The sequence below is a fragment of the Vespula vulgaris genome, chromosome 11, assembly GCF_905475345.1.
Source record: "Vespula vulgaris chromosome 11, iyVesVulg1.1, whole genome shotgun sequence".
Lineage (NCBI taxonomy): Eukaryota > Metazoa > Arthropoda > Insecta > Hymenoptera > Vespidae > Vespula > Vespula vulgaris.
Window position 1 is genome coordinate 5826809 of NC_066596.1, and position 13384 is coordinate 5840192.

Genomic DNA, 13384 nt, shown 5'->3' on the forward strand with positions numbered 1-13384 from the left:
ATTCGATTATTCTCTAATAAATCGATAAAGAATTTCGATTATTGATTAAATGGATTTTTAAACTTCATCATATAAAACGATATATCGATATATATCGATATATATCGTTATATATGATGAAGTTTAAAAATTTTATATATATATATATATATAATATACTTATTATATATTTACTTTATGTTATTTCATATTTTTCATATATTTTATATATATATATAATTCTTTTTAAATTAATTAGAAAATTATAATTAATAAAGTAAAGTAAAATAAAAAAAAAATTATATATGTATGTACGTACTATAAAATTAATTAATTTATTTATAAGATGATTATATAATAATAATAATAAAAATTTCAATACATGCAAATTATAATATTCGATTTCATATATCAATCAATCGGATTTCACTTGGACAATACGATTTTAAAAAACGTCAGAATAATCTGCAGGAAGTAAAGAAGTAACGAGGTAAAGAAACTCGAACTTTTGCAAGATATTCTCTTCTTTTTTTTTTCATATACATATAAGTACATACACACATATATATAGACACAAACACACACATATATATATATATATATATATATAGAGGTATTTGTAAATACGTAGAAATGGAAAGTTGTATAATAGAACGCAAAGATGAGTAATCGTAGCGTGAGAGAGCCAAATTACAATTTTACCACAAGTATATTATATAATAAAATTATCATATTTTATATATACATATATATAAATCATTTTGTTATACGTATATACATATAAATTATTGTCATATATATATATATATATATAATATATATTAAATAGATTATACTGTTCGTACGAAACATAGTATAGTATAATATATTGTATCATACCCTATGAAATATTTTTTTTTAAATATATAATATTATATATAATATAATATATTATACTCTATTATCTCATATATATATATATATATATATATATATATATATATGTGTGTGTGTATGTGTATAATTAGAAGATAAGTAATCGTCTGCAATGCAGAAAGCAAATGAATATCTTTATTTTACTTGTTATCATTATAAAAGATAAATATCTCTTTTCTTTCGAAGAGGACACACGCGATATCGAGACGGTATGCGTGCAGACGATAGAATGATTACTCGAAAATTTACGAGTAATCAGAGTCGCGTGACGGCGACAAACTGGCACAGGATTTACCAATGGTTAAAAAAGAGTTTAAATAACATGAGTCTCCTTTTTCTTTTTTCCGTTTCCTTTCTTTTCATTACTTTTTTTTTTGTTTTTTTTTTTTATTCTATTTGAAAATTAGATAACAAGCATACTCGTTATCTTATTATCGAGTATACTATATTTAATATTTTTTTATATATCTTTTTTTGTATATCTTATATACAACCAAAAACATTATATATATATATACATAACATGCATTATAAGATTATGGAAAATGTTAAAATAATAGATCGATAAATACGAGACACTCTGTATATCCACAAAATATTCGCTCGTACATTGATGAATGTTTACTAAGAGAAAAAAGACCAAAAAAAAAAAAACATAAAAAAGACATTATTATAACTTACAGAGACACATTTGATACTCGTGTACGAAACAAAGTGGCAGCAACCTACGCGCGAAAGAATGACGTGGTGGACGGATGTAGAAGGGAATTGGCGCAATGACCATAACCAGCCACTAATTTGACAATGAATGTGCGACCTTTCCCTTCACCATTAAAATAACTAAACGGTAAAAACAGCATTGGTAAAAATAATAACAACAACAATGAAAAAAGAAAAGAAAAAGGATAGAAAAAAGAAACTAAAACTCAACAAGAACGATATCAAGGAAGATGCGCCATTGTTGATCGGTCGATGCAACATCCGTCGGATAAAATTGATTATTTATAATTAATAGAAAAAAAAGTCACTGTTGTAAAAAAAAAAAAAAGAAAAAAAATTATTTAATATCAAGAATCTTCTGGGAAAGACACCATGTTGATTGTTCGAGGCGACATCTGTCCAATAAAAAAAATAACACCTACGAAGCCATTTTTGTTTGTCCAATTCGCGAAATAAAACGATTTATTTAACGAAACTATTGTCATTAGAGAGATAAAGAATATTGCATTATAATTCTCGTACTTGAATATAAAAGCGAAGAAATTATTATATAATTTTGTATGTTTCTACCATTCTTTTTTCTCTCTCTCACAAACACACGTATATACTCTTTTTCTACTCATAAGTTATCCTTCTCTTTCTTTTACGAACAAAAGCACCCATACATAAATAACTTAAATCGTCGAAGATACGAAGTATTATAGTATTTTATCTTGTCAACCTTCCAAACTGGATAATAATGATCATAATAACGGATATATCAAGAAATATTATACACATACGTATACGTATGTATCTATATATATGCTTGCATTTATTTATGCGTATATATATATATATATATGACTCGTCGCGTAAGGGAAAGTGAGTTTCCTGTTGAACGTCGAATAAATCAAACAGAAGAAAAAAGAAGAAAAAAAAAGAAAAGAATTTATTATCTATATATATAATTGTCATTCAAGACAATTACTATTACAATGAGTTTTGTTCCTTTGTAGAACAACTTTTTTATAATTTAATTACTATAAAAGTAAGTACGTATGTTCACGGATACATTCTCATTGTTAATTCGAACAATGAACGATCTAGTGAATAATGATCTAACATGATCCAATCTCACATCTATTTTCTTTATCTCGATAGATTTTCTCGGTCTAAAAGGATTTTCTCGGAAAATTCACTTCGTAGATTTTATACAATTTGTCTATTAGAAAAAAGAAGAGAAAAAAGGAAGAAAAAGAATTCAATGGTTCTCAACCGATATGGAGCACACCATTGAACTCATTTCGATTTAAATTTCTGTTCGATTTTAAAGCATATTGAAGAACTTTGCTTGAAATCGTTCATATAAAAAAATAAAATAAAATAAAATAAAATAAAATAAAATAAAATAAAATAAAAGAATTGTTCGATCGCGTCAATTGGATCTTGATTAATTTTTTGTAAAAAACAAAAATATTCTAAATAATTTATGAATATGAAAATGGATTTATTTCTCAGCGATCTATTTCTCTGTAGTAGATCACGATCCACATAAACGTTGGATCGAAGATAATAAGGTCATAGCAATCTAGTCTCCTCCATAACACGACCTTGTCTCCTCGTTTCCGTACTTCTATGAAAGACAGTATAGCATCTGTTAGGTTCATCGACCGGTATATACATATACATATACATATACATATACATATACATATACATATATATATATATATATATATATATATATATACACACCTTTCTCTCTCTTATTCAATTTTATTTGATCATTCTCTGAAAGGTTTCTTTTCTTATCCTAGAAGAAAACCATATTACGTGAATATAGAAGACTATGTCCTTGGTTTATAAGCAAGAAACGTTACGTCTACCAAAAGATGTCTTAGAAATTTTATTTGCTACTTATGTAAAATAATATAATTATAAGGAAAATACAGAGTGTATATATATATATATATATTATATGTATTACGTAGGAAATCATATTAACGAGATTTATTTGAACGATCTTGGCTTTTATTTTTTATGATTACCGCCATAATTCAATTCATTAATTTTATGATATTGTAATTTTATGGTTCTTCGATTATTATTTTCTTTTCTTTTTTATTATATCTTACACGTTTAATTTAAATTGCATTTAATTTGCAAACAAATTTATATATTTATTTATTTCTGTTTCTTCATCGTCTCTCATCATCATCATCATCATCATTATTAATATCAATATTATTGTTATTACATATACACGTTTTTAGTTATTTATTTGTAATCCCTACTTTCCTTTCAATTTTCTTTTTCTTTAATTCTTTTACGATTACAAATTCATTTTTTATTTATTTCTCTATCTTTTCTCTTTTCGTTATAACTTATCATCGACGTACTTATTATACACACTATTCCCTTTCATTCCTTATAGCATATAATCTCTATCTACTGTAATTCATTTCGTTTGATTCCATTCTTTCCTTGTAATTCTTTTCTTTCTTTTTTTATTTTTTTAAATTTATTATCGAAATATTTATATTCGCTCGTAATTAGCAAGTTTCCCCTCTCCAATCTTAAATTTCTTTCCCCCACCATCTCCTTTTTCTCCTTCTATTTATTAACTCTAACAAGGGGTTCTATTATATTTCATTTCGTCTCTCATTTAGCATCATGCCTTGATAATGATGATCGGACGGATAAATTTTCATTCGCTCGGAGAAGATTATCGCTTCATCCTGTGGAAAGATAGGGTAGAGAGTTATTATCGCGCTACTTTGAGAATTTAACGATTGTACGTCCTCCCACCACTCTCACCCTCTCCCCACCGCTCGACTAGCTCACCCCCTTCAACTATTTTTTATTCATAATCATTTTAAATCGAGAGAAAAAAAGATAACATTTCCGACGTCCTTTATCTTTTTTTTTGTTTGATCGCTTTTATTTTATTTGTTATTAAAAAAAACGACTTAATTATCGTTATTGTTACATTATATTGATATTATTATTTCATACGTAGAGATATAATTACGATTATTAACCAAATTTAATCGATTTCTATTGAATTTTCTAATAACTCGAAACGAAAGTGCGAGGTGCCTTAATTCAACATCATCTTTTACAAAAGAAATTCATCAGTCTTTGATTTATATAATTTGGTAAAGAAAAGAAAAGAAAAGAAAAGAAAAAAAGATGAAAAAAGAAAATGAATGAAAAGAGAAAATAAAGTGAAATAAAAAATAAATGTGACTTTCTTTCTATGTCTATTATTTTTCTTTCATTCTTCTTTTTTGATTATTCGTTTCATTCGTCATTATTATTAATATATATTATTTAATATTATTAAATAAAAAATGTATTTATCATATCAAATCGAATCGACTCGTTTATTAAATAACTTAAACATTTCGAACGACGCTCGATTAGATCAAATTTTTTTTATCTTTCCGATCGAACACCTGTTTCGAAAAAGAAAAAAAGAAAAGTGCATTTCTCGATCAATATATATATATATATATATATATATATATATATATATACACTTTCTATTTGTTTAACTTAAGATCATCTATAGAACGATCGAACGAAGATTTATTGCGAGAAGAAGAAGACTGATGATAACTGTACAATCGTATTACCGTAATGTTGATTTGCATACAATCAATCGACAAATACGAGTCGAAACTGTAGATCTCTTTTGATATAGTGTTATCTCGCTGACAAGGAAATTAATGGCGAATATAGTTAGTTAGCACTCTTGTCTCGAGAAACGTTAAAACAGCAACAATAATAATTTCTCGTTTTAACGTAAAAGGAGATAGAGAAAGAGAGATAACGAGATGGAGAGAGATAGATAAATAAAGAAAGAGAGAGAGAGAGAGAGAGAGAGAGAGAGAACATTTTATTTTCTCCTCCGCATTCCTACTTGTTTCAGTGACCTTTTTTTTTCTCTTTCTCTCTCTCTCTCTCTCTCTCTCTCTCTCTATCTCTCTCTCTTTTTCTTTTCACACAAAGTGAAACGTGTAAAATATGTAGGCATAAATTACGTTACGAGAGAAGACCAATCCCAATAATTATCGTTTACAAGTATGTTTCAATTTCGTTTTACAAAAAAAGGTTATTAATTTTTCGATTAAAAGGAAAGAAAAAAAGAAGAAAAGCACAAAAGAAAATCCGTTTCAATAATGCAACATTTGAACAGGTGAACGTTTCTTATCAAGTAAGGCCGCCATATTGATTTTCTTTATCTTTTTTTTTTTTTTCTTTCAATCTGTACAATCCCTTGAAATTGAACAATTGCATGTATGTACGTGTGTACGTATGTGCGTTTGATATTCTTTCTTTTCTTAAATATATTTTATTACAATTCGTTTTATCCAGTTGAAACCGCGGTGAAAGATGATATTGTTTGTACTTATTTACTCATTTATTCGTCCCCTTCAAAAAAAAAAAAAAAAAAATCTAAGAAATAAGGAATATTTTTTTTATCGACGGAGGACGCCATTTTGAAACGCATTAGATCATTTCCATTCTCCCGTTTCTCTTTTTTCGAAATTCAAATTCCTTAACGAAAATTTAAATTGAAAATTTAAAAGAAGAATATCAGAGAGACAGAGACAGACACAGTCACAGAGACAGACACAGAGACAGAGGCAGAGACAGAGTGAGAGTGTGAGAGAGAGAGAGAGAGAGAGAAAGAGAGAGAGCGAGAGTGTGAAAGAGAGAGAGAGAAAGCAGAACATACGTATATACAGGAGAGAGAGAGAGAGAGAGAGAGAGAGAGAGAGAGAGAGAGAGAGAGAGAGAGAGACAGGACAGACAGACAGACAGACAGAGACAGATACACATCACAGTGAGAGAGAGAGAGAGAGAGAGAGAGAGATATACACGTGACGAATGAAATTAATGGACGTACCTATTGGTAGCATCGATGGCAAAACGAGATTTCTCGTTGTGGAACGGCGTCCCGAACGTCATGACGGAACAGCTCGATAAACTCCTCCGTCGTTCTTCTTGAGAAGAATTCTTCCGAATGGAGGACGATCGTAAGCGTCCGTCGTTCCTTTTGGCGTAGCTCGTAACACCAAATAGTTCGGTTAGTCAGCTGATCGCACGATTTTTCATAACCTCGCTGACGGTACGCATGTTTCTAATAGATTTATATCAACGTACGTGCGAACTTCCTCTTTGATACTCTTCTCTCGTTATCAAAATTTATCGTATTTTATTAATTAAATGAAATATCGAATAATAATAATATATATATATTATTATCAATGGAAGATAAATTGATGTATATACATATACATAGATGTATTTACGTATACGTATATACACGATTGATAACGGTGGCGCACTTTTAATTTTTGTCGATCAGACTTTTCGTCCCTTTCTCTTTCTTTTTCGTTGAAAAGTGAGGAAAGCAAAAAGATCGGCGAGGTCTGACTTAACGGTACCAACTTCTTTTTCTTTGTCTTCTTTTTCTTCTTCTTCTTCTTCTTCTTCTTTTACTTTATATGTGGGTACGTATATGTGTGTATGTGTGTATATGAGTGAGTGAGAGAGAGAGAGAGAGGAACAAGAACAAGTGCAACGACCTTGCTTGCACTTATAAGAAAGCTTCACGATCCTTCCTCGTTGATAAAATTTTCTTTCTTTTCTTCCTTTTTTTTTTCCTTATTTATTCTATATCTCGTTTCGTCTATCTTCTTATTTGTCACACACGACGACGACGACGACGACGACGACGACGACGACGACGATGACGACGACGACGATGATAACAAAAAGAGAGAGAAATGATTTGTTAAAATCAATCGAATGAAGGAAGAAGAGGAAGATAATAAGGATCTAGGGAAGTTAGGACGACTAGACGTGCTATCGTCTCTCTGTCTCTGTCTCTGTCTCTGTCTCTGTCTCGATCTCGAAAGGGTAAAAGTGTTACGAAGAAACAATCGAAACGAGAGATACTCGCGGCGCGGCGTCTGTCGGACGACTGACTACCGAAGAATACCGAACGCTCGACACGACCAATGCCGAACCCTTCGCCATCATCCCCTCCACCACCTCCACCTCCACCTCCACCACCACCACCACCACCACCACCACCACTACCACCACCACCTCCGCCATCACCTCCACCTCCATTCTACCACCACTAACACTGTTACTCTATCGCTACTGCCGCTTGAGCTACCCTCTATCGAATCGCTACCATACTTCTCCCTCTTCGCTCTGAATATGTCCCTTTTCATACTTACAACAAATTAATTTTGATATAGAATAAATATATAATGAATGTTCTTTGTTCGAGTATATTACTTTGTTTTGTATTCCTTAAAATGTAATAATAATAAAAATATATTATATAATTTAATAGATACGCGCGCGTGTGTGTGAGGGGAGGATATTTTAGATATTCTGAAATTTCTTCAAAGTTTATTGTCTTTTTTTTTACAAATAACAAAAAGAAAAAGAAAACAAAAGAAAAAAAGAAAAGGTAAAAGAAACCAGAAAAAAGAATTAATATAAATAATTTTCCGAGCGATGCATTAGCAATTGATCTTTTTTTGTTTTTTTTTTTTTGTATGTAGGTATAATAATGAAAACTGGGTTAAACTAATTCAAATAAAAATTTTTCAGACCGAAGCAATTTTCAGACCGGCCACTTGAAAGAAAATAATTAATTTATAACGAAATAGGCGTCACGTGATCCAAGTATAAAATGGATGCAGAGAGTAGGAGGGAGCATGAAGAGAGAGAAAGAGAGATAGTAAGTGATTAAAAAAACCGACAAAGGCTTGATGATGAGACCAGGTAAGGGGTTAAAAGATATATAGATAGATTGAGAGTGAGAGTGAGTGAGTGAGTGAAAGAGAGAGAGAGAGAGAGAGAGAGAGAGAGGTCGATGAAAAGCATCGATGACGCAGTTCCAAACCTTTCACCCCTATGTGTCCTCTCGACGTCACACTATTATTTTCAAGCCCCTTTTACTCACTCTGTGTTTGCTATCCATCTAATAGATACTTTTCAGATATTTTCCGATGTACGATATTTATTCATATATATTAGCAATTGAGAACGAACGATTGCACGAAAAAAAAAGTCAGTCAGTCAGTCAGTCAGTCAGTCAGTCAGTCAGTCAGTCAGTCGGTCAGTCAGTCAGTCAATCAATCAATTCAGTTTATCTATTTATTTATCTTTCTATCTATCTACCTATCTATCTCTATTCATCTCTCTCTCTCTCTCTCTCTCTCTCTCTCTTTCACTCTCACATACACACACGCACAGAACAGACTGTCATACGATTCCTGATACTGTTCGAGATCGCGACACACGACCGTGACCTTGTCTCATGTTTCAAACAAGTTTGTTATGCAAGTTGCAGAACACGAAGCTGGCTTATCTTACCATAAGAAGAAGAAAAAAAAGAACAAAAGAAAAACAAAAAAAAAGAAAGAGGAAGAAAAAAAAATAAGAATAACTCTTTTCATCTCGTTGCAATTCGTTTATTTAGGACGATTAGGAAAACGTCGAAGAGAGATTAAGATATCGTCAAATGTTCTTGGATAATTCTTCGTCGAAATATTTCCGATAATATCCCCAACCCCCTCCCACCCCCTATCGTCACCGTATTACCCGGACAAGACGGAAATAAAGTACTGATCTAACGACACGACGTAATAAATAAAACATGACGTCGGAGACAACGAACGATCCTAAAAATATGGCCACAAAGATATCCGGCAGATATCAACTGTAACCATTTATTTCCTTGTCTTTTTTATTTCTTAGAAAAAGAAGCATAATAAAAATGGTATCGGTTAGGGTATCATTCGATTTATCCGTTATCCCCTCATCCAACACCGTCTCGTAATATTTTTTACAAAATTTTCCAAACTAGCTAAAGAGTTTTTTAGTTTCTTTTTTTTTTAGTTATCGTTGTTCTTCTTCTCGCAAATATTTGCTTGGACAATTTGACGCGTCCAATGATCGATCGGTAGAACAATGACGTAATAAATAAAAATATGGAGTCGTGCATTAAAAATATAGTTCCCACGACGTACGCCATATTGTATAGATATCAGCTGTTTCTTTTGCCAGTGAACAACGATAATAATCGCTATGTCGTTACACAGTCCATTGATTCACACGTTTTGTTTTCCTCCGTATAACCCGAGACCGATCAGAAAAAACTTTCGAAACGTTGGGCAACGTTTTTTCGTAAATATTTGAGATCGGAAAATTTGATATGAAATGATTGATGTAAGAACAATGACGTAATAAATAAAATATGGTGTCGTGTATTCCAAAAGAAAAAAAAGAGAGAGAGAGAGAGAGAGAGAGAGAGAGAGAACATAGGTCTACAAGATACCCGCCATATTGTATATAGATATCTATTATCATTATTTCTCGTCTCTTCCTTTAGAAGAAGATTGATAGAAGAACAACAGACATAATGAATAAAATATAAGCTCGAGTTTTACAGAAAAACAATTCCCTACGAGATATCCGCCATATTGTATAGATAACTATTATCATTCCTTTTTTTGGATGTCCTATTTCTATGTGAACAATGAACATAATTGTAGTATCGTCGAAGAGGTCACCTGACTCACGTTTTATTCCTCTTACCATCTTCCAACCCCCACCTACCACTACTTCTGTTTAGTCCTCAATTTCTTTCTATCAAATTCTAAAATACCACGTGTGTCCTCTCTCTCTCTCTCTCTGTCTCTCTCTTCGTGTAGATATTTGGCTCGAAGCCGAATACTGTGAACACGGGAAATGATTTGAAATTGGAATGGTGGGGGTTTGGTTAGAGGGGATGGAGGGAGAACGGGAAGTAATGGGGAATGGGTGAGGAAGGATTGGGGAGATGGGATAGGATGAGACGAGGAGGTATGGGTGTCTTTAGAGTGGATTTCGAGAGGAGTAACTCTAGTGCACTGCATCATCGTGAGATGTACTAAATGAGAGATAGAGATAGATAGATAGATAGATAGATAGATAGATAGAGAGAGAGAGAGAGAGAGATGCATCGTCTGTGTTCGTCCAACTGCTACAGCTGTGTACCTCATACCACGTTGGAATTTGAATGATAAAGAGTAGGCTCGAGTCGATGTTATCGACGTAAAGTGTACCACCCTTGTTGATGTTTGTGACTCTCTCTCTCTCTCTCTCTCTTTTTCCTTGTATATTTCTAACTTTATTGTTTACTCCCCCGCCTTCTATCATTTCTATCTCTATATCTATTTTTATCTCACTAGTACGAATTAAAATATTTTTGATATTTGTTGATCTCATGTATATATATATATATATATACACACACACACACACACACATGCGTATACGCGTAATATACGTATATGGAATGTGTGTGTGTAAAAGTAAATATGTATGTAATTATTTTCGAACGAAGTTGTCCGTGAAATAAATCTAATCATAGACCACGGAATACATTATTTCTAATTTTGGAAATAACCACATTCGTAAAGTAAACGTGCAACCTAAAAATAAATTCTAACGATACGATCTGTTAATCAGTAGGATTCTACTAATACAATTCGCGTTAAGAAATTATTTCTTTTCTTTTTCTACTTTTTCGTTTACATATTCGACATCGTTATAACGTCCGGTGATTAGAAAGAAAAAAGAGAAAAAAAAAAAAAAAGAAAAAGAAAAAAGATAATTCGACAGATTATTTTCTCTTTTTCTTTTTCATTTTTGTTTTACGGTTTCATACCATTCTAATCCAATGATTAGAAATATGACTTAACTGAGGAAATGATTCTTTTTTTATTAAGGTCTCATAAATTATTCTAAATAATGAAATACAGAAATTAAATTATTCGTTTTAACTTTTTTTTTTTTTTTTTAAGTTAGAATACTTCCTCAATTAGCGTCACGAATATACATTCTAATGCCAATCCTAATTTTAATATTTTAATTTATTGAATATCGATTGAATGAATGTCTGTTTCTGTCTTCTTCTTCTTTTTTTTTTCTCAAGGAAAAAAAGCAATCACGTTTTACGATTTAAACGAAATGGTTAGAACAAAGTTTTCTCTGAAACCTGCTTATATTAGATAGTTTTAGGAAAGCTTGTTCTTTCTTAATTTATTTTTTTTTTTATTTTTTTTTTATTTTTTTTTTTTTTCTAAGCAAGGAAGAAGAACGCGCTATAAGGAAATATCCCGCAGTATCCTTGAACCTTCGATCTTAACAAGCGTAACCATTTAATTCGACTAGGACTACGAATTCCGGCGTCACGCGAGCATTCTAAACGCGCGTGCCACGATTAGAATCTCTATTCTAATCTAACATATGTATATTGTATATATAAATACATCCGCAGACATATAACAGTTATATATGTTGGAGATATAATCGTTATATTTATATAATATATCGATAATATATTTATCGAATATTAAATTCTCATTAAATTTCGAAATCAACGTTTATATATATGACAAAAATATATAAAAAAAAAAAATATATATATATATGTATAATTTTTTTTCAACAAAAGTTTCATCGAATTAAATTTATTAAATTATTGCTATTACGAAAAAAGATAAGAAGAAGAAGAAGAAGAAAATAAGAAAAGAAAATTTATTATTATTATTATTATTATTATTATTATTATTATTATTATTATCATTTAATTATTATTTTTTTCTTGGAAATTTTATTCATACAATTCTTTTCACACGCATCTAAATATATGAATTCCAAATTTTCATACAATATATTTACATACAGCAACCACGTAAAAATATATTTTCTACATAAGGTATTATTAGAATGTATATTTTTACATTTTTACTTGTTGAATTATTGTTATTATTAAAAACAAAAAATAAAGAAATAAATAATCTGTTCCCATAGCATTTTCTTTTGTCCTTTTTTTTTTCAGAAAAGAAAAAGAAAAAACATTCGATTATATTATATTATTCTCTTTTTTTTTTTTTTTTTCAAGATAGGTGATATTAATTTTTTGTTTTTGCATTTGTTTACCTTTTTCTTTGTGTATACATATTTGTAGCATATAAATGACATACCGTCGTGATAGTTAGGGTTTTAAATGGTTGCAATAGCCGTTAATTATGAGAGCGCAACGAACGGGGTTCCAGTTAATTGCGCGCACCAACCTAAGTAAGGGTCAATGACCTCGAAAAAAGAATGCAACGTATACCGTCGAGGCAAGGTCAATTAAAAGGGCGACCAATTTACGCTAAGATTCATTCATTCATTCATTCATTCATTTATTTATTTATTTATTTATTTATTTATTTATTAGGGGAACAGAGAGTCGATGATGATGATGATTATTATTATTATTATTATTTTCATAGTTTCATTTTTTTTTGTCAATCAATCATTTTGACAGAGAATTTTTACCCTTAGCGTTACTTAATTTATATTCTTTTCTTTTTCGATTTTAAGATCTTACAAAAAAAAAAAAAAAGAAGAAATATTATAAATCGTGTTAATTTATAAATTGTCGAATATCGTTTAATTAAAAATCCCTTTTAAATTACTATGCTCAACAGAAAAATTCGTTCACCGAATGACTCCCATTTTTCTGGTTCTTTTTTTTTTCTTCTTTTTTGTCCGATTCTTTTTTTTTTTTTTTTTTTTTAATACTAAGAAGAAATGATAGATTACATTAATTTATGAATGTCGAGGATGAATCAATTTTTATTTTAATGTTTCTTTCTCTCGTATAATTAAATTCCTAGAAAATGTATTTTACACGTTTATTCAATTTTTAGAGAGC

General features: G+C 30.4%; 1 protein-coding gene across 5 annotated transcripts in view; it reads right to left on the reverse strand.

The window, feature by feature from the left end:
• Window positions 1–13384, reverse strand: part of LOC127067455 (uncharacterized) — a 57147-nt gene that overhangs the window by 31086 nt on the left and 12677 nt on the right. The window contains exon 2 of one of the 5 annotated variants that reach the window (XM_051002369.1): window positions 6512–7304. The exons of the other annotated variants lie outside the window; for them this stretch is intronic. Coding sequence (XP_050858326.1) covers window positions 6512–6573 — 62 coding nt within the window. The 5' untranslated portion in view covers window positions 6574–7304. The remainder of the gene's footprint in view (window positions 1–6511; window positions 7305–13384) is intronic. 5 annotated transcript variants of the gene reach the window in all.